Source organism: Dendrobium catenatum, unplaced genomic scaffold (assembly GCF_001605985.2).
Source record: "Dendrobium catenatum unplaced genomic scaffold, ASM160598v2 fragScaff_scaffold_334, whole genome shotgun sequence".
Classification (NCBI taxonomy): domain Eukaryota; kingdom Viridiplantae; phylum Streptophyta; class Magnoliopsida; order Asparagales; family Orchidaceae; genus Dendrobium; species Dendrobium catenatum.
This window is the reverse complement of record NW_021318796.1, coordinates 896,406-924,021: the sequence shown is the minus strand read 5'-3', so window position 1 is coordinate 924,021 and position 27,616 is coordinate 896,406. Positions and strand designations below refer to the sequence as shown.

Genomic DNA, 27,616 nt, shown 5'->3' with positions numbered 1-27,616 from the left:
ACCGATTCCTGGTCCTGAAATAAGCAACAAGTATGGTTACATAGAACTTGACAATTATAATCACTAGTAAGTTTTTGCAGTAGATAGGAACATGAAAGTATCGCTAATTTCTGGAGTCATGGAATTCCACAACCATGACATGATCATAGAGTCTGCTTCATCCCATGCCCAAAAATTAGGATGTTCTTCTTTTGGTCCTACCCCAAGGAGGTGATTCATTTTTTTTTTCCTTTCAAATAGGTTTTCACAAATTAAGACAACTTCAAATAATTCTTCCCATTTAAGCGATAGGAATGTTGTATATTTTGGAGATCTCTTCCTTGGTGCACCATAGAGTCTTCCGTTGGGTCAAAACTTTAGGAGGAATTTGCTTCAGACATTGTGGCGACAAAGGACAACGATGAAGGCTATACAAGGAGGGCAACAATAAATACTACATTGGTTATAGATAGGATAACAACAATAAGGGAAGGATGTAAATGATGGCACGAAAATACAAAAAAATTAGAATTCTGGCAGCGGCAATAAAGGCTCTGATACCATGTTAAATTCAGAGAATTGGAGAGGGAAAAAGCTTAATTTTATTGCACGAAATTGTCCCTATTTATAGATATATACAAGATATCGTAATAAAGAAACAAATAAATACAAAATAATGCATAATAGCTTTAATATAATCCTTCCTAAATCAGCCATCTAAATATAGAAGGAGATCAGCATGATCCAGGTGAGCCTCCCACATAATCCCATCTTAGCCGTGAGATCAAAATGCCAAGAGACTGCTAGGATTTAATAGGTGAGCCTCCCACGAATTCCCATCCTAGCTGTGGGATCAAAATGTTAAGGGACGACTAGGATTTAACAATATTAGTATCATATTGTAATCTATGCTCAATTGCCATTTATCATAGTTTTAATGTATGACATATTTAACCTAATTCTTGTATAATTCGCACACAATTGTGCATCACCTTTATTCTTAAAAATAGAAACCAACACACTTCTTCTCTACTCATCTAAAATCTTTTGTCTTCAAATAAATATCTAAAAAGACTTTTTACATCAAGAACTAGCTTTAAGCCCATATCCTTTTGCTTTAGTCATGGAATTTCTTACTATATATTTGCAATAGGATGTACCCTACTGCATGCTTTTTGCTGATGATATTATTCTTGTTGATAAGACTAGAAAGGGAGTTGAAGGAAAACTTGAATTATGGAGGTCAACCTTAGAGTCTAAAGGTTTTCCTTTGAGTAAATCTAAAACCTAATACATAGAGTGCAATTTTAGTAGTAATAGATCTAGTGGAGGATTGTGACTTTGGACAATCAAGTAATTAAAAAGAGTACACGTTTTAGATATCTCGATTCTATTGTTCAAAGTGATGGTGAAATAGATGGGGATAATATTGGTAAAATTCAAGTTGAATGGTTGATGTGGAGGAATGCATTGGGCCTACAATGTGATAGAAAAGTACCCTCAAACTTATAGCAAAATTCTATAAGATAGTGGTGAGACATGTAATGCTTTATGACACAAAATGTTGACCATTAAAAGAGAAGTATAAAATTAAGTTAAGTGATACAGAGATGAGGTGCTCAGGTGGATGAGTGGCTTTACACTTAGAGACAGAATGTGAAACAAGTATATACGTGAAAAAGTTGGAGTAGCTCCAGTGAGAAATAAGATTAGTGAGCCGTCTTAGATGGTTTGGTCACATAAAATATCAGCCTTTTGATGACCCCATTAGGAGTAGATGTATTAGATCTAGCCAATGTTAAGAAAGGTAGAGGTTGACCTAAAAAAGACTTTGTTAGAGAATATTAAAAATGATCTTTTTTTATTAGAGTTAAATGAGAATTTGACTCTTAATATAACACAATAGCGAAAAATGATTCATGCAGCTGAACCCCACATAGTGGGATAAAGGCTTGACGTTGGTATTGTAATAACAGAAAAAAGCAGAGTACGTGGATGAATTATTTTCAATGTCTTTGGCAATGTAGTAATTTACATTAGTTAATTTATCTTTCTTCGTGATACAAGCTAGAGCTATAGGTATTTATGGAGTGATCCATGGTATCTGAGGTTAGATGTGGAATTCTACAAAAACATGCAGATTATTGACCGCTCATAGTTCGAAATTTCTGAAAAAGTACCTTCAAACTGCTTGTACGAGTTGCATCTTGATTGGTATATCAACTTTTGCATTCAAGGTCCATCCAATTCAAGCAGCCCTGAAAAAAAACCATCCTGAATAAGAACCATTACATTAAAAGAATAGGGCAGCTTGTAGCTTCAGCTTTAACTCTATTGACGTATGAAGATATATATGATGCCAAGAGTCAACAATTAAGCAACAAAATAGTAAATGGATAAAATATAAGATGTTGCAGTAGTCGACATATCACCTCAGACTGGGAGTGGAAGGAGAGTTTCCTGTGCTGAAGGATCCTCGCCTTCAACATCCATCCAATCCAGCTTTGGGCCCTATAGTAGAAATTTCCACGAAATAAGAACGCAGATGTCCTCCAAAAAATTCATATTCATAATTCATTCGACGCTACATTATTATCTCAGTCGACCAAAGTTTCCATGATTGAAGAAAGAATAGTCACTCATAACTCGTGCACAGAGTAAAATATTATCATAAAATCAAATGAGCTCATCAAGTTTACCACGATCAAAGGCTGAATTGTGTTATCAATTAGTCAAACTACTAATCTTTTTTTGTTTGTATATTTAGCAGCATTAAGCTACAACTAAAATAAGCTCAGTTTATAGTAAGAATATTTTTTATTGAGGGAATTCAAACACTTTACATAATACAAGCAATTGCATCAACCACTCTGTAGGAAAAGTGATGTAGGATCCTGCACAAATGGTTACTAGCAACAAGAAGAAATTCCAATGGAACAGTAAAAACTTGTATAGACTTCAAAAATTGCTACAACCTCTTCTTCTCCTACCTTAAGCAACCTTTCTCTCCTGTGAAACTATGCTAAAAGAGACTACCGAAATTAAAAAGGAGCACATGTGCTCAAAACGGCCTAAAGCAGCAATAAAGTGGAATATTCTAACTAACTAGTCAAGTGGGGTAAGATGATCCTCAGGCCCAATTAATAACGATGCTCCGCATCACACGCCCCTTCCACCAGAAGAGCTGACGGGTGGGTCTTCTGCGGCGGTGCAACCGTCATCAGGTGGACGATACTGAAAGAGATCTGCGACATTGAACGTGTTGGGAGTGTTGAATTCAGCTGGAAGCTCGACGACATAAGCATTGTCGTTTATGCACTTCGTGATTGGAAAAGGGCCGAACTTCCGCTTGCCAAGTTTCGAATATGACCCTGCAGGTAGCCGCTCCATCTTCATCCGGACCATAACTAGATCCCCGGTTTTGAACAATTTCTTCCTCCGGTGTGTATCTGCATCCAGCTTGTACTTGGCGTTCGCATTGATCAAATTCTGACGGACCTTGGCGATCAATTCCGAAAATTGATCGACCCAACTGGATGCCACTTGGCTCTTGCACTTCGGAATGACTGCAACATCAACGGTAGAGTTGGGCATTTTAGTATATACAATACCAAATGGACACATACCAGTAGAGCGATTTGGCATCGAAATGAAAGCGAACTCCGCTTGGCCGAGGACTTCGTCCCACAGCTTGGGATGGTCTTGAACGATACATCTCAGCAAATTTCCCAATGTACGATTCACCACCTCGGTTTGACCATCCGTTTGAGGATGGTAAGGAGAGCTAAGTTGAAGTTGAGTGTTCAATCGTTTCCATAATTCTCGCCAAAAATGGCTAATAAACTTAACATCTCTGTCGGATGTTAGGCTACGAGGAATGCAATGTAATCTGACGATCTCTCTAAAGAAAAGCTTCGCTACGTTCAATGCATCAAAGGTCTTCTTACAAGCCACAAAATGGGCCATTTTAGAGAACCTATCAACAACCACCATAATCGAATCGTTTCCCTTCTTGGTGCGTGGCAATCCCAGGACGAAGTCTAAACTCAAATCCTCCCAAATGGAGTCGAGGACCGGTAAGGGCTGATATAGCCCCGTGTTTTGTCCACCACCTTTATAGTTCTGGCATATGGAGCATCTCTCTACAAATTTAGTAACATCCTTCTTCAAATGTGGCCAAAAGAACTTGGTTGTCATCTGTAAGATGGTTTTATCCCGTCTGGCGTGAGCTGATAATCCCCCTCCATGTATTTCTCAGATAAGGTGTTGTCTCCATGAAGACTTGGGTACACATAACAGGTTTCCCTTAAATAGGAAACCGTGTCGAATGGAAAAGTCTTCTACTGGCTCCTTGTTAAGCATTTCCGCCAAACAACAGCAAAGTTGTCATCTTCCGGGTACAATTCTTGTAAGCACTCTAGTCCCACAAACTCAGCCTGTAGTTGAGTTATAAGAATGGACCTGCGGCTTAACGCGTCTGTCACGCGATTTTGAGCTCCACTCTTGTGCTTTAACACAAATGTGAACTTCTGTAGAAATAATACCCACCTCGCATGCATCCTGTTAATGGTTTTCTGAGTGTTGATGTACTGCAGCGCTTTGTGATCGCTACAGAGAATGAAATCCTGGTGCAACAGGTAGTGCTCCCATTGCTTAAGAGCTCGAACAACCGCATATAGCTCCTGCTCATAGACGGACCACCTCTGGCGGGCTTCTGATAACTTTTCACTAAAGAACTCAATAGGCCTGTTGTCCTGTGTCAGCACGGCTCCAACTCCCACAGTCGAAGCATCTGTTTCTACCACAAACGGTTTGTCAAAATCTGGTAATGCCAATACTGGAGCAGAAGATAAGGCCTCTTTGATAGTGTCGAAGCTCCTCTATTGTTCCTTCCCCCACCGAAATTGCTTCAGTTTTAAAACATCAGTTATTGGGGACAAGATAATGCTGAATCCTTTAATGAACCTCCGGTAGAAGTTCGACAATCCATGGAAACTTCGAATTTCTGTAAAGGATTTCGGATTAGGCCAGTTGACAATTGCCGCTAGCTTTCTCGGATCCGCACTGATGCCTGCTGCGGAAATCCTGAATCCAAGGAATGAGACGATATCACGAGCGAACTCGCACTTGGAGATGTTTAAATAAAGCTTATTTTGCCTCAACACTTCACATATATCCTTCAGATGCCCCAAGTGTTCATTCTGGTTTTTACTGAAAACCAAAATGTTGGCGAAATAGGCTACACGGCACTTATTCAAGAACGGTTTCAAGATTTCATTCATCAGTCTCATGAAGGTTGAGGGGCCATTACACAGCCCAAAGGGCATTACCCTCCATTCATACAAGCCTTCTCTCGTTTTGAATGCTGTCTTCCATTCATCTCCGGGCCGAATCCTTATTTGATGATATCCACTGCGAAGCTCTAGCTTGGAGAATAATTGAGACCCAACCAACCTTTCCATCATCTCATCGATCCTCGGCATTGGAAATCTGAACTTGACCGTGATCTTATTGATTGCTCTGCTGTCAATGCACATTCGCCAGCTTCCATCATTCTTCGGCACCAATAAGGTGGGTACCGCACATGGGCTCAAACTATGCTGAATGAGTTGTTTGTCTAAGAGCTCATCAACAATCTATTGTAAAATTTTATGTTCAGTGGGACTCATCTTTTAGTGTGGGATGTTTGGCAAGGTGGCGCCTGGAATGAAGTCAATTTGGTGTTGAATTGTCCTGATCGGCAGCAATTCGGTAGGTAGTTCACTTGTGCAAATATCAGCAAATTGCTGAAGCAATTGTCTTACTTCACTAGGCACTTCAGGCCGGTCACCCGTGGCGGTCTGCTCCTTCACCACTAAAGCCATCATCTGTAATGACTCCTTCCACGAGCTTAAGAGAGTGTTCCCGGGTACCACAAACATAGCAACCTTGTCCGGAACAGGATCCGGGTCCCTGTTTTGAGATTCCGGCACCAGTCGTAGCTTCCTTCCCCTCCATTCGAACGTATATGTGTTCGTCCTACCTTCATAGACTACGCCCACGTCGAATTGCCACGAACATCCCAAAATGATATGGCATACATCCATATCGATCACATCGCATAGAACCTCGCTTGCATAATGCTTTCCAATAGAGAATGAAACTCTGCACATATCCGTGACTGACATCTCCAATCCTTTTTTTACCCAACTAATTTTGTAACGATTGGAGTTCTTCGTTGTCTTGAGCTGGAGCGACTGAACCACTGCTTTCAAAATCACATTCTCCGTGCACCCGCTATCAATCAAAATGCTGCAGACCTTTCCATTAATGGTACACTTGGTCTTGAAGAGCGCATTCCTCTGTGAATTGCTAGGCTGTCTCGGTGCCAGGAGCAATTTCTGTAGTACGCACACAAGGGGTTCACCGTTGTCCCCTTCTACTTCTTCGATTGGCTCTTCTTGCTTGTCTTCCGTGTCCTCCATCCCGTCTTCATTCTCCACTTCTAGCAGCTGTAATTGGCCTCTAGTTGGACATTCATTTGATTTATGACCTTGTTGAAAGCACCTAAAACATTTGATAGTGGAAGGCTTGGCGTAGGGATTGTCTTTGGCTGGACCTTTAAACTTATAATTCGCCTTCACTTCTTCGTTTTTGTTGGGTGCCATTGGAGGAGCGGGATTTGCAGAATGAGTAGCTATTTGCCTGTTAAATGAGTTAGGCATAAAATTACTCATTCGGTTCGGGTCACTTACAGATTCTGTAGTCCGCCGGTTTTGGCTAGTTCTTTCATGCCTTGATTGCTGCATCTCCACCTTCAGGGCATAATTTACGGCTTGTGACAGCGACCATACTGCATTCAGTTCCAGCTTGTCCTGTATTGACTCTTTCAACCCCCCGACATAGCGAGCCACCAATTGATTTTCGGACTCATTCAGGTTGTTCCTGGCACTCAACCTGTAAAATTCTTCCGTATAGTCGTTAATGGATCGACTGCCTTGTACACAATGCTGATACTGCATATAAAGCATATGCTCGTAGTCTGTGGGAAGGAAGTCTCCTCGTAGCAGTTGTTTCATCCGGAACCAATTGCGCACCGGTCCTCTGCCATCCCGACGCCTTGATTGCAACAACTGCAGCCACCACGCGCTAGCCCCCCCTTTGAGCCGACACGCCACATATTTCACTTGTTTCTCAGGTTCTACCTCCATGTATTCGAAGAATGTCTCTACCGCCCTCTCCCAATCCAAATAATCCTCTATCTGTAGTTTGCCATCAAAAAATGGAATGTTCATTTTAACTCTGAACTCACTGTTATGTATGTCCTGCTCTCTCGGCCTCCGTCGCCGCTGCATTGTCATCTCTTCATCTGAATCTGATAACTCCATTGCTCTAAACTGCTCCATTCTTTCGTCGGAATCGGATGCGAACGCCTCTGGCTGATGGTGCCGAGGGTTCCGTCTCTCACCGCACCTCCTCTGGATCGCCGGTATGGTTGCTGGCTAACCCAATCTCGGCTCGAGATTGCGCTCTAATAGAGCTCGGATATCTCTCAGGTCGCGGCGCATTTCATCGGAAAAGCGACAGAATTCCGTCGTGAGCTCGTCCGAGTGCTTCACCAAACCGGAGTGTTCAGCCCAAAGGGCTTCCAGGCTTCTTTCTTCCACGGCAGCCACCCATTTGCTGCCTTTCGCCATTGTGGCTCTGATACCAAACTGATGTAGGATCATGCACAAATGGTTACTAGCAACAAGAAGAAATTCCAATGGAACAGTAAAAACTTGTATAGACTTCAAAAACTGCTACAACCTCTTCTTCTCCTACCTTAAGTAACCTTTCTCTCCTGTGAAACTATACTAAAAGAGACTACTGAAATTAAGGAGCACCTGTGCTCAAAACGGCCTAAAGCAGCAATAAAGTGGAATATTCTAACTAACTAGTCAGGTGGGGTAAGATGATCCCCAGGCCCAATTAATAACGATGCTCCGCATCAAAAAGGTAAGAATAACTAAAATCATATGGTTGTATGCCACATCGAGAGGATGACTAGTGTTAGAGTGTTATCACAAGAAGTAGTAGATCAGATAGGAACAAAGGATAAGGGGAACTAATAGCTATGGCAAGGATGACTATGAGGCGCTTTTGCATGCTATCACCAGGCCTTTCACTATAAACAGAGACCAGATGACTAGCTTGTATTTGGTTTTAAACATCCACAGTCATGAAAGAAACAAAATTAACAAATTATGATAACCAAGGAAAGAAGAGCGGTTAATCATATCCTGTATAACTCTCAAAAACATTTGACCGTCTACCACAAGGACTCTCTTCCGTAATCTTACAAAAATTTACCAAATTCAAAGGGCATAAAATGTACAAGGTCATTAGGTTAATGCAACCATAGGGCAGTGGTTTCTTGATTGAAAGTTTCTCTTATTAAAAAGTGAAGGAAAACAAAGTGTGAGTAACAAGGTTGTGATTATCAAGACTAGCAATTTAATTTCAATCAAACCTTGCTAAAAGTTCAAAACGGAGATAAATGACCTCACCTTTCCCAGCCGAATAATTGTTGGAGGACTTATTGTCATATCAACAACCGTGGAGGGATCTGCCACTCGTATGCCGCCATCAACAAGAAAATCCAGACCCTATATGTAAGGATCAACAATTAAACTCCTAACAAGATCTGTGGATCGTTCTCGCTGATTTCATCATGATAGATTTTATTTGAGAATTCCAACTATTTCCTAACACTTTGCTATGAGTCAGAGCACACTATATGTAAGGATCAACAATTTAACTCCTAACAAAAACCCATTTTTCTACATGTTGCGCTCATACAAAGTGTTAACACGTTGCAAAAGATATGATTAGGGTAAAAAAGTAGAAAATGTCAACATTCATACCTCCGGCTCATAAATATCAGCTATCATTACAGGGTCAATCATCCACTGGTTTTCTGCAGGACACTTCACGCTAAGGCATGACACATTCCATGATCATCATTAGTATAAAATAAAGTGAAAAGGAGACAACACATACAGATTTCCTTCAAATGAAATTCACACAATTAAAGAATTTATTTACAAGAAAGAGCAATTCTAATTCAAGGCCGAATGAAATTCCAACAAACCTTGTGCTTATCAAAGGTGCATCCAGATTTTTTAATATGGTCTGGCAAATTATGTCATCAGGTATGCGAACACCGACATGCTTCCTTGATGTATATTTTGCACTAGGGCCACTCCTAATACATTGTTTTGGTAACTCTTTACTAGCAGGTAGTATAAAGGTATACTGTAAAAAAGTGAGGACTGTTAAAAGTAAAGCGCCTCAAATTTATGAAGTAAAAAAGGTCTAGTCAAAATCAACATAATGGAAAAAAGATACTTACAGGCCCAGGCAGACAATGCTTGACAGCTCTAAATATATTTGTCTGGCCATAGGCATTGCCCCGAGGGAAGCCTGTCGTATATATGTCTATGTCTTGTAAAGAACGGCACAAGATACTAAGGGGCTGGATGAGTACAAAGATCGCTCAGAAAAAAACTTAGTACTTTGTAGTTTTAATCGGTAAATGAAAATAACTAATATGCATTATAATTTAGCAGTTTTATCACGTAACAAGTATCAAGTAATAGTACTTGCCTTTGAATTCCCCACACCTTTGATTCTGCAGGTGAAAAAAATAAATGAGAAAAACTTGAAGGATGTTTAAGTGCAAGAATTAGAGAGAAATCTAAACTTAACAAGCGGAACTGTAATAACAGAATGGATACATAGAAAACCTAAAAAGAAGATATACCTTCGAAGACGTTCAATAGAGGAGTAATTTCGCAAATCACAAACAATAGCATACCTGAAAAAACAATAGTAACCAAAAAATCAATATCTTGTATGTAACTACAGCTATCGTATGGTGTTAAGTAGAAGCTGAATTAGGATTTCAAAGAGGCACAAAAAAGAGCTTACCCAAATTTTTTTAGAAGGGGGGAGGGGAGTCTCTATAATATAGATAATTGCAAGAGAATTCCTAGGCAAAACTTCCAAATTCTACAAAGTTACATTGAAAAAATCTAGGGGGCGACAGTCAACCATAAGCTCCCTCTATTTCCACTATTAATGGTAACTACTGTAATTTTTTGTGAGGCTCAGAATTTGATTCTCTCTTATCTTTATTTTTTATTCAAAATTATAAAAATCTCTATTTTGAGTGATGTTTTTATATCGAACACAAACATTGAAAAAAATTAAGGAATTATCCATTTATGTGAGGCTCTCTCTCTCTCACCAAAAACTAATCCCTCTCACCTAATCTCTAACCTCCCCACTCCTCCCCAGACATTCACTCCCATCATATAACATTAATTACCAAGGGCCCTTCTTATTGTTGGTCCGATTCATGAAGATTTTTTCTCACTCAGGGTGAATCACAAGGGGCTGAAATCAAACAAATCAAAAGTAAAAAGGAGAGCATGAGATAAGGTGATCATCAATATCATCAAATTACTATCAAATCATTTATTCTTCTAGAACAATATGATCAAAAAATTTTGTTGTTTTGAATAAGAATTATGAGTTCATAATTCTAGAAGATATAATCTTACATAGTTGCGATAGGGCTAAGTATCCTTGATATATTATACAGAACAATTAAAGTGCAGATGTTTGGATATTAAGATAAAGAAGTGCTGCAAGAGTATTGTCTGCTAAGAGAATATTGTGAACAATTAAAGAAAATTTTTATAATTTTTTTATTGAACTAGTTATACCATACGAATCTAAGTGTTAGATAACAAAGAAGTTGCACAGAGCCAAATTAAGCATGGTGGAAGTGAATGGATGTGTAGCAAAATTAAAAATAATAAATAAAAAAATGATTATTTAGCAGGGACAGTGGGAGTAACATCAAATGAAGATAAAACATTTGTTATAGCACTAATGAGTCTCCTGCTATAAGTCGTAGATATTGCATTTTGTTGCAATTCTTCTACATTTGTTATAGCCTTTTTTGCATTTTTGCTTGTAGATTGCAAGTAGTGCATATAGCAGGTTTCTTAAAGCAGCTTATAGGAGCTTGTGTATGTCGCAGTCCTGCTCTTTATGTATTGATTGCATGTTGCTACCCATCGCCCGTAGGTATGCTATTGTATGGTTGAGGAGTCTCTTACAATGATTTGTGGAAGATCATGCGCTCTACAAGTATGTTAATTGTTACCCTTGTTTATATGCAATATACACGTAGCTTGTTGCATTTCTTACATGTCTTTTTTGCTTCATTGATGAATATCCCCTTTCAATTTTATTGCATACGAAATTGAGCATGCTTTCTTGTATTTTGATACCGCCTGCAGGCGCTATCATATTGACAGGGGATATTCATGCTTTCTTGTATTTTGATACCGCCTGCAGTTAAGTGGCACTGATAGCAGGCGGTATATAAATGTGTTCGCATGCAGAACGTGAGGAGTTCCCTATATATATGTGGTTTCTCTAGGGAACTCCTCACGTTCGCAGCATGTCTTTTATCATCGCTTGTGGGAAAATATGTGTTCACATGCAGTTAAGTGGCACTGATAGCAAAGGGGAGTGTCTTCTTCGCAACCACCTTACTTTGCTTGTAGACATGTTATATCTCTTGCATGACATTCGTCATCGCTTGCAAGCTTTGATGTGCTTGATTGAATATAGGTGCTATATTTATTGCACCTCTTCCACATTCTGATCATGAACACATCACGATGTACATTGCATTCATCTTACCTTCGTTCATGAGTGGACCACTGCAATTGTTGCCATCACTTTAAATCATCCACATACACAATTAGGGTAGATATATGAATCAATTATAATCATGTCATGTTGAAATCCACAAGTCCCTTGCTTAATCATCGATATTCATTTGCATAATCAAAATTGCTATTTAATGTTTATGTTTTCAGTACGATTATGTATTCATTGATTTAATGTCTGGTTTCCTATATATGTTCAAATTCAAGTTCAGTTTGTCGTCATTTGTTCAATGTTAAGTCCCCTGCGTCATATTTAAGTTTAATTCTTTTGCACATGGTTCAAATTCAAGTCCATTGTGGTTCAGTTTTAGATCTCTGTTCACCAGAATTTTCGACAACCTCCCGACGTCTCTCCAGTTTAGGGGAAATTTTATGAGTTTGGACTTTCCTACCACGCTAGAGAAAAGCGTGAACAGTATGTATTGGATGACACCACGGCCTTAAATCTTCAATCCCACCACGCCAGAGAAAGGCATGTATAGGTCTTCGGGGTACCTGTTTAAAATATGCAATAGCTTTCCCGGTAGGAATTGAGGCGCGTACGGGTACTTAGAAGTGTCCCCGCCACGCTACAAAAGAGTGTATAGGGCCTACCCGTCTCGTCGTAAGCGTCGCACCGGGTTCCCTTCCCACCACGCTAGAGAAAAACATGTATAGATAATTTTTCGTAAGCGGGTACATGGCCTACCCGGCCGGAGGAGCTTGTTCGTGTGTGAAAAGGAAAAAAATGAAATTCACTTCGTTTTCTTTTTAACAAAGAGGCCGAGAGTTGTTAGTCGCAAGATTTGAACAGGAAACGTGCACGCATGGAATGGGGGACTACGGCCTATTCAGAAACAACGCCGAAATGTCGAACTATAGGGTATGGGCACTATAGCAAGCGAATTTCAGCAAGATTTGCACATGTATGTTTTTTTTTTTTTGGGATTTAAGTAGAGATCAACAAACCTTAAGAGCCTTTACCATGAATACATGCATGAATAGTGTCAGCGTCCAAGGTTGTTTATGCAGTCTCAGGAATGAGATGAATGTGATCACACACACCAATGAGCGGGCATTATCTGCACCGGGATGAGCACATAAAAGTTCAATATCTTAGAGAACTCCCTGGAGAATGGCAGCTACAATCCTAGCTTGAAATGGTTGCAGGGAATGCAAAGCTCGTCTTAGTAAAATGAGTTGAAGTACTCATCCTCGCTGGGTGCACTCACTTGTAGGTTTATATCATCAGCGTAGTACCAACATATGTCATGTCAGCGTAGTTTGTAGTCACCTTCAATCCCTATAGGTAGTCAACATCAGCAAATGCATTAGCGCATTTGTAAACAGTTGCGATCTCACTCACAATCACTCGCACTAACAGTCGAACAAAGGAAGAAAGACAACAAGTGTAAAGCAAAAGGTAGCGCCCCTCATGCCCAACCAAGGGATTATTTATAGGGGAGTTAATAATGCCCCAAATAGTGCTCATATCTTCATCATTACCATAAGATTCAACACATTTTTCTCACTCACCCTCATGCGAGGTTGTCATTACCAAAAACATTGGAAGCTACCCAAGCCTAGAAAGCAGAGCAGTCAACTTTGTCCCATCTCGTGAGGAATCAACAACGCGCCTTGTTCCTCATTAAGAACATTCACCAACTCACCACATACAGAATTAAACTCAACTCACCATACCTAAGGTTATCCCTAACTCGCCTCAACAAACAATTAAAAAAGCTAAGGCAACAACTTGCAATCACTAAGGATTACCAATAAAAACGAAACGTATTCAACATACATGACATTGTGCCATCACCATAACAAAATAAACAAGATAAATTAAAAAATAAATAAATAACACAAATTTGCCATAAAGGTACATAACGAAGCTAAATTTATGTAAATAATAAAAAAGAGAGAAAAAAGGGATGAACCATTTTTCTACCCACTAAAAATTTTACAAATATGATCTAAAACTGACTCGAGAGCTAGCATTCCCTTCTGTACTAAATAATGTAGAAGGAAGCATCCTCATGTAACGAACTTAGACGATCTCAATGCCTCCACAAGATGGTGAGTAACCACCATCTTCACCTAAAGCACGCCATCTCCTGGCAAAGTGGGATATCATTGTCTTCGCCAGCTGCCTTCTACAAGATCCTGAGTCCTTCATCGAACGCGCCTTGAACATTGAGGATCTTCTTCATCGAACTAATGAGCTCAACGAGGCCTTCCAAAAATTAGATTGCCAAGTGAGGTGAAGAAAGCATGGACTCCAACAGTCACCACGAGATGAGTCGCATAAGGTTCTTAACCTAAAAGCAAAAGCACAATCACTTCAACATCAACGTCCTTGCCCTACAAAAAATCATCTCAACCGCCACTAGAGATGGTGCTCGTTGTCTTGCAGTATTCGCTGCCAAAGGAGCCACTCCTATGGTACATAGTGAAGAATCAACATGTAAAACCAGGAATTCATCATTTGAGTGTGTCGCACGCATATCAATGCGCCGCGACGAACTTAAGTGTCGTCGGAATTTGACGAAATAAATTTTATTAAATTCGTTACAAAATTTCGATCGAAACAGTATAAAAAACTTATATCCAATTTCGCACGGTTTTGAAATTAAAATTCGTCGAAAATCGTTTAAGTAAATTTTGGCTAGATCTTCCATTTTTACCCCTAAGATCTCTCAAGAGAAATGAGTATGGTGTGGACCTCCGAAAGAGCACCGCGCGAACGGGTCAATTGAAAGGGACAGATTGGATCGTGCATACGACTAACCATTGAGGATAGCGGCTCTCATCAGCGCACCCGAATGGGTAGCAATATACACGACCTAATCATGGGTTTCCCCCGTCCGATACAACAATTCGAATGGAGTTTAGTAGATGTGGGGCCAAGTTTCCCACGGGCGCAAGCCCCCGTGGTTAATTACATCTCAGGATGGAGCCTGAAAAAACTCTTGATTAAGAATCATACATTATCCCTTCCCAAAGTGGGATTGGCACAGGGGTGTAGACTACAAAGTCCTATCCAAAAGGAAGAAAGGTCCAAAGGGCTCAGTCAACATGCGTGGCTTATACCAGCATTCGGAGGCTCTAGGGTAATATAAAAAAAACTGGAGAAAAGAAGATCAATCACTCAATCATATGCGTGAGAGAAAGGATGGAGGTGACGTCATCCTGTGACGCAGATAAGTAGGAATTATAGTCCCTGAAAGGAAGGGACCTACCTACTAATTAAGGCACACTACGAGACCGAATCTAGTAGCCTCCAATCCTAAATCTAGATTGGATTTAGTGTTCTACACACACTAACACCCGTGTCCTAGTTAATGCAGTGCAAAAACCTGAACTTACTCCGGCCTGGATTGGGGAGCCAGCTAACCACCTAATCGCTTTAAAATCATGTTATCAAGTCAGTTATGAAAGATGGGTGGGTGGTACAGTTCTTTGGAAATATGACCGATATCTAGAGGATTTCCTAATTGATCCTGGACTTATGCGGGGTGAATGCTCCTAACTAATGCAATTAAATTTTCATTAATTGGTTACTAATGCAATGCATCCTGGTTAAAGCTTCCAAATCCAGGATAAGTCCAGGTATGCATAAGATTTTAAAAACAGGCTTATATAAAATAAATTTTTAAAAAAGATTGGATCTCCCTAATTCCGGCACTTCATCCTCATAAGCCAGATTATCCGGACTCTACCCGCAGGCAGGGAGATGTCTTATAGCAAGGAAAGAAGGATGCAGTAATATACATGCGACCCCAGACGATTCCGACAATTCCCTATGTTCGTTAAGTTTTCTAGATTATTTAAAACTTAAATATTAAATTTTGGTTATGAGTAGAAAATTTTTTATAGTCCTTAGAGAGCCTAACGAAAGTCCAGGCGAAAACAAAATCGGCATGCAAGAAAGAAATCTAGAAAAAGCAGGTAATTTCTATTGCGCAATCAGGTAAGCATATCAATATAAATCCAACCAATCAATTAAATGTCCATAGGCAAACTGTCCTTATTACAACCCAGATATGCATAAAGTAAAGTGGCCGGGCACCACTGCCAACAACCCGGATTTCTAAACCTAAGACAGACGCAAATGACTTTGAGTGGGATATTGGTCTTCAAGTCTTCAGTCTTCAATCTTCTTCTCCTTGGACTCCTTAGAATTCTCCTCCTTGGACTCCTTAGAACTTTCCTCCTTGGACTCCTTGGATATCTCCTCCTTGGACTTCTTGAATCCGTCGTGGCTTGAATATCCAAACGAAGAGACAATTCCTCCTTGGTAGGGGGTATTGTCTTTTCTCTTTGGATATCTAAAGTCATCCAGCTCGATCTTCCAAATGGAAGAAGGCTCTCCCCTATGAGGATGCCTTCTTCTTTTGGAACTCGAGTTGGATAAGGATATCCCAACTCAAAGTTGCATTTTCACAACTCTTTACAAATATTACATCAATTGGAAATAAAAATTCTAGACTCCCTGCATGATTATCGTAATAAAATCTCAAGCAGTTATATATGAAAAAAAATAAAAATAAAAACATCTCATTGAAGCTGTGCCAAGCCATGTTCTTAATTATGATGGCTAAACAGTCCGCCTGTATCACCTGCAGTAGTTATAATTATTTTATTTATTCCTCATTTATTTAGGGGGGGGGGCTGAGCAAGCACCTGCATAAAATATTATTAGAAATCATGACAGTGCCCCCCCTTTCATTAGCATGAGCATGGCCACCTGCACAGAAGAATAATATATATGTCGTTCTTAACCTAGGGGTACATCTAACGCTCATCACATCATATCCACAGAGTGCAGGAAAAGTAAGCATACACACCAACAATTTCAAACAGCATGTAATAAAAATCACGGAAAGCTCCGGCACACAGCAGAAAAAGAAATGAACACCGGCCTAGCCTAAGTCTAGAAGTGGTGCCCTAGCAAACAATTCTATGTGTGTGTATAGCTGGTGTGGCTTGGATAGATACTAATTTGGGTAGTTAGTTAAAGTTGCCTACAGTTCAGGTTTGTTATAGTCCAGAAAGGAAATTTTAGTTAAAGTCAAAGTTTTAATGGATTAGAAGTTAATTTAGTTTGTTGGTCAGTTTTAAAAGCTTAAGGTGATGATATTTGAAGTTTAAATTGCATTAGCCAATTTTGTAAAGTCCTGGGTCCTCCTAGGCACTAGGCTGAGGGGATCCAAAAGGTTACTATGGGAAATAGGCTAGGTTTGGGTCTCCTAATATTTTAGAAAAATACTTGACCTTAAGATGAGTATTTAGCCAGGTAATACACTGAATTTGGAGTTTTCTAGGCAAAGTTATGAATTTTACAAGTTTCGGGCCCTAAATTATAAGCTGGGGTGACCAAAAAGTTGACTTTCTAATTTAAGTGAGTTTCTGGAATTCTGATATTTTTAATAAATACTAGACCCTAATAGGAGTTTAATGCAAGTGAGTTTGCCTAATTTGAAATTTTCTACAATTAATTATGAATTTTCTAAATTCATGATATTTATGGAATTATCTAAATTACTTAATTAAGTGCTGGTTTTTATGGTTTTGACCCAAATCAGCTCCAAACAGATTGAATCACCCCCAAAGGTCAGGGATGACCTGAGAAAGTGATCCCAAGTGTTTGGAAAAAATTTGGGATTTTTAATAATTTATTAGGTGAAAAATGGTAATTTTCACCTAAGGTCAAATTAAGTGTCAGCCTAAAGTCAAACTAAGGAGCCTTATTTATCTAAGGTTAAAGATTAGATTCTGAACAAATCAAGCTATGATAGGTAATTTTCTGACCTAAAATGTATTTATTGTAATTTTCAGAAGGTCTCGGGGCCCTATTTAACAAGTAAATTAGGATTAGTTAATTAAGGGGTCTAACAAGCCCTAAAAATTCTTAGAAAAACCTGGGATGTTCAAGATGTCTCTAAGTTCAAATGTGGAAGTTTTCATGTCCATCAGTGATCTACCCTAGCTCCTAAAAAATTTCTAAGTTCGCTAGACGAATTCTTAATTATTGTCCTTAGAGTGTCACTACGTTATAGAAGTTTAAAGTGATATTTTATTTAACCCTCAAGGTAATAATGCATGGGAAACGTACAAAAGCAGCAAACACACTATGTCCTTAGATCTAGGAGAGCCTAAACTAAGTGCTCGTGTTGCATCATACGCATGCAAACTACGATAAAAAAAAAATAAATACATCTAATGAAGGGATTAGTAAATAATTGAGACACAATCACCCACTAATTCACTCCCCCGTGATTGCTCTTCACATGTAAAGCATTTATTTAAAATTTTATTGGAGTAGATCTCCTGAAATTAGAATTTAATAAGATAGGTAATTTCAAAGAAACTAAAAAAAATACCTAAATATATATATAAGTTTTTGGAAAATAATATGTTTAAAAATAGATCAATTGATATCTATATAAAAATAGGGGAGAACCACTGGTCACTCAATCAAAGTTACAATAAAAAAATAATTTGTAATTCAAAATAATCATTATAATAATTATATAAATAATATTAGAATACTCAAATAATCAAATCCAGAAAGAAATCTGCCAGGACAGTAAAAATTAATCTTTGAAAATATTTTTAAAATAAAATTCATAATTTTCTGAAGAGAACGAGGGGTCGCACGCCGAAATCCGATTTAAAATGAAAAAGATATGATTTTAGCAAGTTTAATGCATTAAAATAGGTTTAAAATGATTTGAAAATAATAAATACTTAAAATAATCATTAAACAAATATAAAAATAAGCTCTAAATTTTCTAACATTTTTAAAGTAGTTTAAAAAAAATAATTTTTTTACTAAGTTACATAAATTTAATTTAATAAGAAATAATAAGAATAATAATAATGATAACAATAATGTTAAAATAATAATTATTATTAATATTGTAATTAAAATAATAATAATAATAATAATAATATAATTACAATTATAAAATAATATAAAAGTACTTTTTAACTATTTTTTAAATAAAAAAATAATTATATTTTTTAAATGAAAATAATTTTAAATTAAAGAGGGCGCAAATACGATCGATTCGAGATATTGTGCGCGAAAAACGAACGAGAATTAGATTTTCTACGAATTTTTGAAAAAATCTAAGTTGAAACAAATTAAAAATCAATTTTTAAAACAAATGTCGGCCGCGGAGACACATGGCGCCTCCCGGTTTGTTCCCGATATCTCGGAGACGGCGGTCAGCCACGTGGCTGACTTAACCGCGTCAGCCGTGGATCGTAGCTGTCGGATCCTCTGCGGTTTGGATTTACGGACCAGATCAGGCCGGACGGGCGAACTGACTGCGGGATTGAACCCAGCGGTTGATCAAGACCGCAGAGGGGCTAAATCCCGTCTGTTGATCACGGGATCAACGGACCTGATCCGGCCCCTGCGGACGGCGAACGAGATCCAAACCCTAAAACGATATATCGTCTTGTTCTCTCAAAATACTCAACCAAACGCGATGAAACTTGAAACATAGATTCTATAGGTGAAGAGCATTGATGGGGGATAGATATTTAGTTCTAAAAATCACTTAATGAAAAGCTAAATAACCCTAAGTGTCCTAGACTAAGGTAGAGCTTTTACCTCAATCCACTCGATGGATTCGGGAGATTTTGGACTTGTTGAACTCGTAGGATCCCCACGAACAATTCTCCTCTTGGAATAACGATCGAACGAGCTCCCGATTGGAAGGATCGAAGCTTTGAACGTCCTAGGCCTCGGGTTTGCCGGGATCTCGCCGCTGACTGCTTGACCTTGTCGGGTTTGAGTGGGGGAAGGTGGGGGAACTCTCCAAGGGTGCTCACACGAAGTCTCAGAGCGTTTGGAGGCTTGGAGAAGGAGCAAGAGCAAAAAGTCTTTAACATGAGCCCTAAGTTTTCCATTTAAGGCTCAAGGATCTCAAACCAATGGCCAAGATCGGATCTCTCACCAATTAGGAGGGAAAATCCTTTGAATTGGCCGTGGTTTGCTATTTGAATAGAAAGGCAATCAATTGGAGCCTTAAATCCCATTACTTAGGCTCTTAATGGACTCTAATAGGTGATTATGACCTATTAATGGCATGATTTGACCAAGTCAATGTTTGACTTGGTCAAATCAGTCAATTAGGTCAATGTAGTCAAGGGATTGGGCCATGAATGGGCTTGGATTTGATTTGGATTAAAAATAACCCATTAAGGCTACTTGGGCAACTTGGGTTGACCTGGTCAACCAGGTTGACCCAAGGCCTGGGCTTGGGCCTGGGCTCAACTGACTCATATCGACTCACTAAACCCATTGGAGAGGGTCTTGGGGTCTGACTTGGTCAATTTGACCAAGTCAAACTCTTTGACCAAGAGTCTAGGCAAAATCAAGGTCAACATATGGCAAGGGCACATGCGTAAAATGGCATTTACATTTTCTCTAAATCCCTCATTTTTTGGCAGAATACGAGAGAGGGCGACGAGAGAGAGGAAGAAGCGGCGGAAGGAGCTCCAAGGCCGGCGACCGGCGGGTTTTCCGGCAAGCTTCTTTAGGAAAAACGTAGGGGAAGGCTTGAGGAAGATAAAAGGTAAGTTCTTTTTGAAGAATATGTAATTTTTCTTGAGTTTTATTGAAGTAAGAAATTTTAGGGTTTGATTTTCTTAGGAATTTCTTTAGAAAACCTTTAGGGTTTGTTTGGATCTATTGTTTTATACCCTACATGTTAAGGTTTCTTAAGAAAAACATTAAATCTGAAATGTAGGGTTTCTCTTTTTATGTTTTATTTTGTAAGGATTGTTAGAAGAATGTGAGGGAAGAGTTTTGGATTAAGAAATGCAAAATTTTCTTAAGGAATTTTAATTTTAAAAATTAAGGAAAGCTTATGGTTTTTCCTAACTTAGGGATTCTAGGGTTGCATGTTCACTAAAACTATTCCTAATGATTTAGATATGTCACTAAATAAAAGAAATTGCAATTTTGACAAAAAAAATAATTTTCTTAATTATTTTATGATTTAATTTCGAAAATTATAATGATTTATTTATATGTATAAGAAAGAGGAATGTTTTAGAAGGACTTAGAATAAATTAGATGAATTTTTAGGTTCCTATAATTTATATTTTATTTAAATCCGAAATTCATTAATAAAAAAATCAAAATTTGGTATGAGATTAATGATGTTGTACCTTAATAATAGGTGTAGGAAGATTATAGGAAGCTTATAAAAGAATTAGAAATTTTATTTTGGCAAAAAAGTTTAAGTTAAATTATTTTTTTTAGGTGGTGGCAAGAAGAAGAGTAATTAAAGAGGAGAAGAGGACTTCATAATTTTTGGAGGTAGAAAATCTTTTTCTTACATGTTTATTTGTTATTTCATGTTTATATCCCTTATGACATGTTTTATAAAAATGGAATAGTTGTTACACATGAAATATATTTCATTGTTTCTTTCATGCTTAAGTGCTTAAGTGTAATCATTACATGTTATCAAATTAATGTTTAAAGATTTCATGTCAAACATTTTACATGAAAAGGAAGGAAAGTATGTTCATATGAAAAGATATAGAATTGATTGTGCATGATTGATTGCGGAGTACCAAGTACGGTGCAAAAGCACATATGAACAATACGAAAAAATTATGGCCCTTGGGGCAAATAAGGAAAAAGAAATAAATGGCCAAAATATGTTTGTGTACCTGATCAGTATACCCTTGGTACTCCGGGATGGTTGTATATAATAATAAGTAAGCATTTTGAGATGACATTCATTTCATATATATCAAATGACACATGCATATGGTACCTAAATAATCTCTCATTCATATGACATAAACAAGATAGCATGAGTTGGAAAAGAAAAGCATGTCCCCCTTTAGTTTAAAAATGTACATTTCATTTTTAAGTCATATGAGCATGTTTAGGATTAGAAATTTCTATTGAGCATTAGCTCATTCCCTAGTGTAGGATACTTTTCAGGAGAACCTGGTAGAAGAGATGGCTGACAACCCGAGGTTTACTTACAGTTGTCGTACCCCGGGTGACAGGTTCTTTTATTGTGTTTTTTTTTTTACTAGTGGTAGTTCCTTATTTTTGGATGACTTATCATAGCATGATTAATTAGAAGTTAGTCATCTTGTATATATTGTGAACACTTTTAGAAATGAAAATAAAAATATTTAGAGGCGCTTTTTGTTCTTGAAGTCTTTTTAGAAAAATTTTGTTTACATGAAAGATGATTAGTGACTGATCTGATCGCCCGATTTCGTTCCCGCCTCGTATATATGAGCTAATCGGGCCGGATCGTGACACAACAACAGAAAAATTCTTGCTTAAAAAACTTAAAGGAATCACTAGTAGCCTATTATGCAAGATTATCGTCCTTGTATACAAGCTGAGTGCCCACTGTGTCAAAGTTAAAGCTTTATACTTACTCGGCAGGTGCCCCAATTACTCGCTTGAGGTTAGGCATAATATTGGCTCACTAGTGGTCAACAATGACTTGAACCAGCCATAACTCGTTCAAAGTTTAGAAATACTTCTACTTACCTTCATCTCGAGCAACAATGGGCTCAATCATCGTGGGAGTAGGCACAATCTCAGAAGGGACCACCATTATAGTGGTTGCACCTGCAACTGGTTACTTAGTGGGAGGTTTCCTCACTCGCCTCACAGTCAAAGGGACATCATCCAAACAAGAGGAGATGACTAATTTTCATGGTTTCCACCAAGTCAGCAGCACCTTGCTTGCCTCTACATTCACCGCCTCCTTGGACCTAAGTGCTAATAGTTCACTCATTCTTGGGCCAACGGACACACTCGCTTATGTGGACACCGCTTCCTTATTAGTCATCGACAAACCAAACTTGTTCTCCTTGCCCTCCTCCAACTTGCATTTATGCATGATGGTTTTTTCAACCTATAGAGGCTTGACTCAAATGACTTAACAATATCCAAATCTACCATTTTGGGCGAGTCAATCAATATTGTAGGATGTTGGAGAAGATAACTTAGCAGCATCGTAACCCTCAAGCAACAACATATATGTCAAATAAAGATCATAATGAGAAATCTACATGATGCCCAAACCTTAGATAGGGCAATACCGTATGCTTTTTCTCCATTTTCACCATTTGGTGATTGCAACAAATGCTCGCCTTTAATTCATTTATCTTTTTTAGAACTTGCATTTTGAATGACCGAGTGAATCGAGAAACTAAATGTATACTGATACATGCTCATATAAGTATTCCACATGTGCTCAACAAGTCACCACTAAGGGACTTCACTCGAATAGTCACATCTCTCAAGATGAGCACTTGCTATAAGGAAAAGCAATCATTCAACAGAGTGGTCGATACTACTCCGCAGAATCATTGCCATTATCCAAGTGAGGTCGTAATGTGAGGACTCACCCAGGCAAACAGAATAGAGGAGTTATCGCTTTCAGCGGGCCTTACAGAAGGACTTGTCTAGACTAACCCGACTCATACATGTCACTCATCTCAGTAGGACTCGTGCATCCATGGTCCTTCATGATTTAAGGCCACTCAACTACCAATGGCATCCTCAATCCAACTTCATGAAATGCATACACCTCAAGGGCAGCAACTAATATTTCCCAGGTTTAAGCAATCCTCATCTTGTGATCATTTCCACTAAGGAGAAATTGCCTTTGTCTGCCAGGAGTCTCAACCCTATCCCAATGGACTTACCATCATGACCTGAGGATTTTCCTTCACAAACTAGCCCTATATATAGGACCCCAAGGACTCACCAAATATACTCGCCCATGAAGACTTACATAAAGGACTAACCCCAAGACCATGGGTCATAAGTAGAAATTCACGTGGAGGTCAATCAGCTCAATCATGTGTTTATGACATACTATAACAAATGACGTATTTGTTGTACTTTGTACTATTTTTAACTTTCTAGGGTGTAACATTTCATATCGCCCTTCAAACCCTAAAAATAATGGTAAAAAGGCATACTTTGGATCCTTTTGGATCTTCTTTGATACTTTAAGACCCTCTAAAATCATTTGACATGTCACTTTCTCTTTACATTCCACAGTGCCTACTTATAACATAAACAAAACCTCACTCTTCATACTCATTCAAACTAGTTCGACTCCCCAATTCTCACATAGAGATTACCTACTAGTAAGGTCGGGTATCATCCACATACAAATCTGGATCCAAAAAAATTTCACGGAAAATGATTCTCTTATAAAACTGATATAGATCATGGAGCAAATTGATGTGATGAAGGAATGTTCGTAAAGGAGATCCAGAAATTCTCTTCTCTTCCTCATTTCGCATTTCTTTTAAAAAATTAGAATAAAATATGAAATGGACCCTAATTCATTTATAAACCACTCAGCCGTTTGTAGAGCATCCAGTCCATTTATCCAAGGCATATACTTGCCACAGGGCTGGCTATGATAAAATCAAGATTTCATAGTAGTGAGATAACTTAAGAATAGGAGAAGCGTTACACAGTATCCGTAGGGATTACACCGACCGCTCCGTCCTTGATCAGCTGCACCACAGGTTCCAACTTCCACGTATCTGCTACCATTGGGTCCATCTCCACATAGACCATTTCCTCCCCCTTCTACCATTTCATGTTAAATTATTTCAATATTAAAGAAATTTTAAATAAGGAAAAGAAGAATTCAACCTTGAAGAGGCGCTGGGTGGCGTATTTGAGGCGTTTGGGGCTTCGTTTGGCCGCTAAGGTAAAGGCAGAACGCTGCGGCCGCCACTGAGATGGCTGAATGACGGCCGGCCGGCGGGCGATGACGGAGTGACCGAACCAGAAGCCCTCGCAACCAGGCTTGATCGCCTCTGACGCCATTTTCCACGGCTTTAACATGAAGAGGTGCTCAGACTAACTGAGAATAGGCGCGGGTGCGGGAAATGCGTGGCACCGCGTTGATCAATCATTTACAGTTTATTTTAAACTGTTAAAAAATATTTTTTTAAATAAAAAGTAATTTGAATAAAAAATAAAATAAATTCTGGTGCTTCAGTATAAATGATCTTGGTTGGAATTACTCCATAAAATTTATGTGTATATATTTTCATTCAATTAATATGTAAAATTTATGTAAGAATATGCTGATAAAATGTATATAAAATAGATCTGATATATCATCAAAAAATTATCTTGATCGGGCACAAATCTCAAGGCAAAATCAAGTTGAAAACTTCCAAAATTACTCCGATTATAACAAACTTATAGTCGAACTGAACGTCTCAAAAAGACGAACCCAACAACCCCAAATTCGACCTAATCCAAGCCCAAATGGGTCCAAATCGAACACCCGAAGCACATTTGGAAGGTTCAAGCCACAATTTGGATTACCAAATGAATTCCAAACGTGACATGCTTATAGTCGAATAGAGCGGCTCGACAATAAGAATTATGACATCATTTAGGCACTAAATACTCGATAAATGGTCCATGATCAACAATATCGGACGTCCATTCAAACCACTCTCAATATACCCTTAATATTCTCACTATTTACTGATCATGTCACTATTAGAAAACTATAAATATACCCCACATTCTTCATGGAAAGGGGAAGGAAGGGGAGAATAGAGGAAGGGAGGACCAAGGGATGGAAGTAAGGAAGAGAGAGAAACTAGAGCTCTCTTACCACCATATATCTCCTCGACCACCGTTGGACAACCGAACGTCGCCGGACTATCATAGAACTTCCACCTGGCCACCGATTGACACGAACTTCTGTACGGCCACCAACTAACTCCGGACTTTTACTCGGCTTCCAATTATAGTTGGACTTGCATGTGGACATCAACTGACGATAGACTTCTACCTGACAAACGACCGACTCTGAACTTTCCAACAAGTCGCTGACTATACTCCTTCCGACCTCCATCGTTAAAAAATAGTCTTTTGACTACTATCGTCCGCCTAGTACGGTCCTTCCAACCTCTATCGCTACACGACGGTCTTTCTGACCACTGTCGTCTGCCGACTAAGGTCCTTCCGACCTCCGTCGCTACACGACGGTCTTTCGACCACTATCACCCGCCGACTACTGTCCTTCCAACCTTCGTCGCCATATAACCATCTTTCTAACTACCGTCACCCAACCACGATCTTTCTGATCCTTTGCCCGTCGACTACGGTCCTTCGGACCTCCGTCGCTAGACTCCAATTTTTCGATCTCAGTTGCTTGCCAATTATGGTTCTGACGACCAAACAACCATGTTAATATTGATTCTTCCAAATTTTTTTTGGGACATATTCTTCCAAATTTCACCAGGTAATGCATTCTATAAGATATATATATTTGCTACATCAAGCCAAGGTCTTCCCTCCAAAAAATGGCCTCATTTGTAATCGACTGCAAGCACTAGTGGATTCATTCAAACTAGACCAAGCTTCGTGGATTTACCCCTTTCAAGGGTTTCTATGTAACAACTTTCTGGTCTCTTATGGACGCTATACCTTCTTTTTTATCTTGTTGTCAACTTGATCTTCGTACGAAGCTAAGACGTTAAACTTTATATTTCTCTATTGCCATGAATATTCCAAGACGTAAGAAAATCTAAAAATTTTAAAGTTTATTTTGAGACTTGTAAAATAAAAATATTTTATACATGTAATACTATTTTAAATAATAATAATAACTTTTTAAATAGGTACTAGAAAACACGGGTTAAAGAGCTCAATGAACACGTAATTTTTCTCAATTTATTAAAAAGCTAAAGTACTTTAGACTTCGTTAGGGACGACAATCTTACTGCTTCTTACAGCAGTTTTTTATACAAAATTTAAAAATATATATATAGTATGCAAATTCATCAATTTTTAAATATTTAGGCATATAATCATATATAATATTAATAAAAAATCTGGACTATTACGCCAAATATAATTTTTTCTATATGGTTTCAATTATAAAAGATCTGTGATACAATTTTTCTTCAATAAATTCGCAGCTTGCTATCATATTATTATTATTATTATTATGAAACGGAGACATCTACCGCTCTCACCCCTTAGCAAATATTTGACAGGATAACTAATCTATCGGGGAGCCTACCAACAACTAACCTCACAATTGTAGAACCCCACTTAAGGAGTCGCACCATATGAGAGAAGATTCAACATAGATTCACAGTTTCCAACTATGCCCACCCACCAACCCACTAAGCTCGGTAGGATCCTCGCTATATTATTGTTTCAACCATTTTACTATTCCTGATATATCATACTTTCACCATCCAGAAATATCAGTAAAGTGGCCGAAAAAAACTCAGCCAGGACTCAATTTCTATAAAACTTTCCTTTAAAATGCAACAGATCGTTACTTTTACGTATAATATTTATTCCCTCAATTCTATATAAACATTTTCAAATTTGTCTATTGTATCATATATTTCAAAATAAAAACCTTTATTACTTTAAAATCACAAAAAAAAAATACATAATTCTCTAAGATTTAATCCACAAATTTAATAAAAAAAAACACTTATGGAAAGCTTCCCCTTATTTTCTTCAAGTGAAAAATAGCCTTTATTCCCCTATATTGGGTTGGCTGCATGAATCATTTTTCTCCATTATCACATTAAAAATCAAATTCTCATATAAATCTAATAAAATCATTTATGATATTATCTAACGGAGTTGTTTTAGGTCTACCTCTACCTTTACATAAATCAAATATAATACATCTGGTTTCTTAACCAGGTCATCAAAAGGCCGCCATTTTATGCGACAAGGAGACTCTAATCTCATCTTTTGCTGGAGCTATTCCAACATTTTCAAGAATAAGCCAATTTTGTATCCTCTCTCTAAAAGTAAAGTCACTAATTCATCTGATCATCCTTATCTCAACAAC

General features: G+C 38.3%; 1 protein-coding gene across 4 annotated transcripts; it reads right to left on the bottom strand.

Moving 5' to 3' along the window:
- Window positions 1-24,677, bottom strand: LOC110102820 (uncharacterized protein YciO). 4 transcript variants are annotated; one of them, XR_002303879.2, is made up of 11 exons: window positions 24,418-24,676; window positions 24,233-24,351; window positions 9,764-9,817; window positions 9,607-9,631; window positions 9,353-9,475; window positions 9,092-9,255; window positions 8,865-8,934; window positions 8,508-8,606; window positions 2,412-2,490; window positions 2,160-2,237; window positions 1-14 (listed from the first exon to the last, which is right to left on the bottom strand). XR_002303879.2 is itself a non-coding variant. In XM_020831301.2 (10 exons), exons 1-9 carry the CDS (start codon window positions 24,610-24,612, stop codon window positions 2,413-2,415), a joined length of 924 nt encoding a protein of 307 aa, XP_020686960.1. In that variant the 5' UTR covers window positions 24,613-24,677; the 3' UTR covers window positions 1,968-2,237; window position 2,412. The 4 variants fall into 4 exon arrangements, 2 of the variants coding, with proteins under 2 accessions (XP_020686960.1, XP_020686959.1); XR_003700281.1 differs by lacking the exon at window positions 1-14 and adding an exon at window positions 229-407; XM_020831301.2 differs by lacking the exon at window positions 1-14 and having other exon boundaries at window positions 1,968-2,237; window positions 24,233-24,348; window positions 24,418-24,677.
- Window positions 24,678-27,616: the final 2,939 nt, after the last annotated feature.

Coding starts and splice junctions, on each gene's coding strand:
- LOC110102820 (XM_020831300.2), bottom strand. CDS start 24,612: ATGTTAAAGCCGTGGAAAATGGCGTCAGAGGCGATCAAGCCTGGTTGC. Junction 9,476..9,606: donor AAGGTGTGGGGAATTCAAAG/GCAAGTACTATT, acceptor GTACTCATCCAG/CCCCTTAGTATCTTGTGCCG. Junction 8,935..9,091: donor GCACCTTTGATAAGCACAAG/GTTTGTTGGAAT, acceptor GTCATGCCTTAG/CGTGAAGTGTCCTGCAGAAA.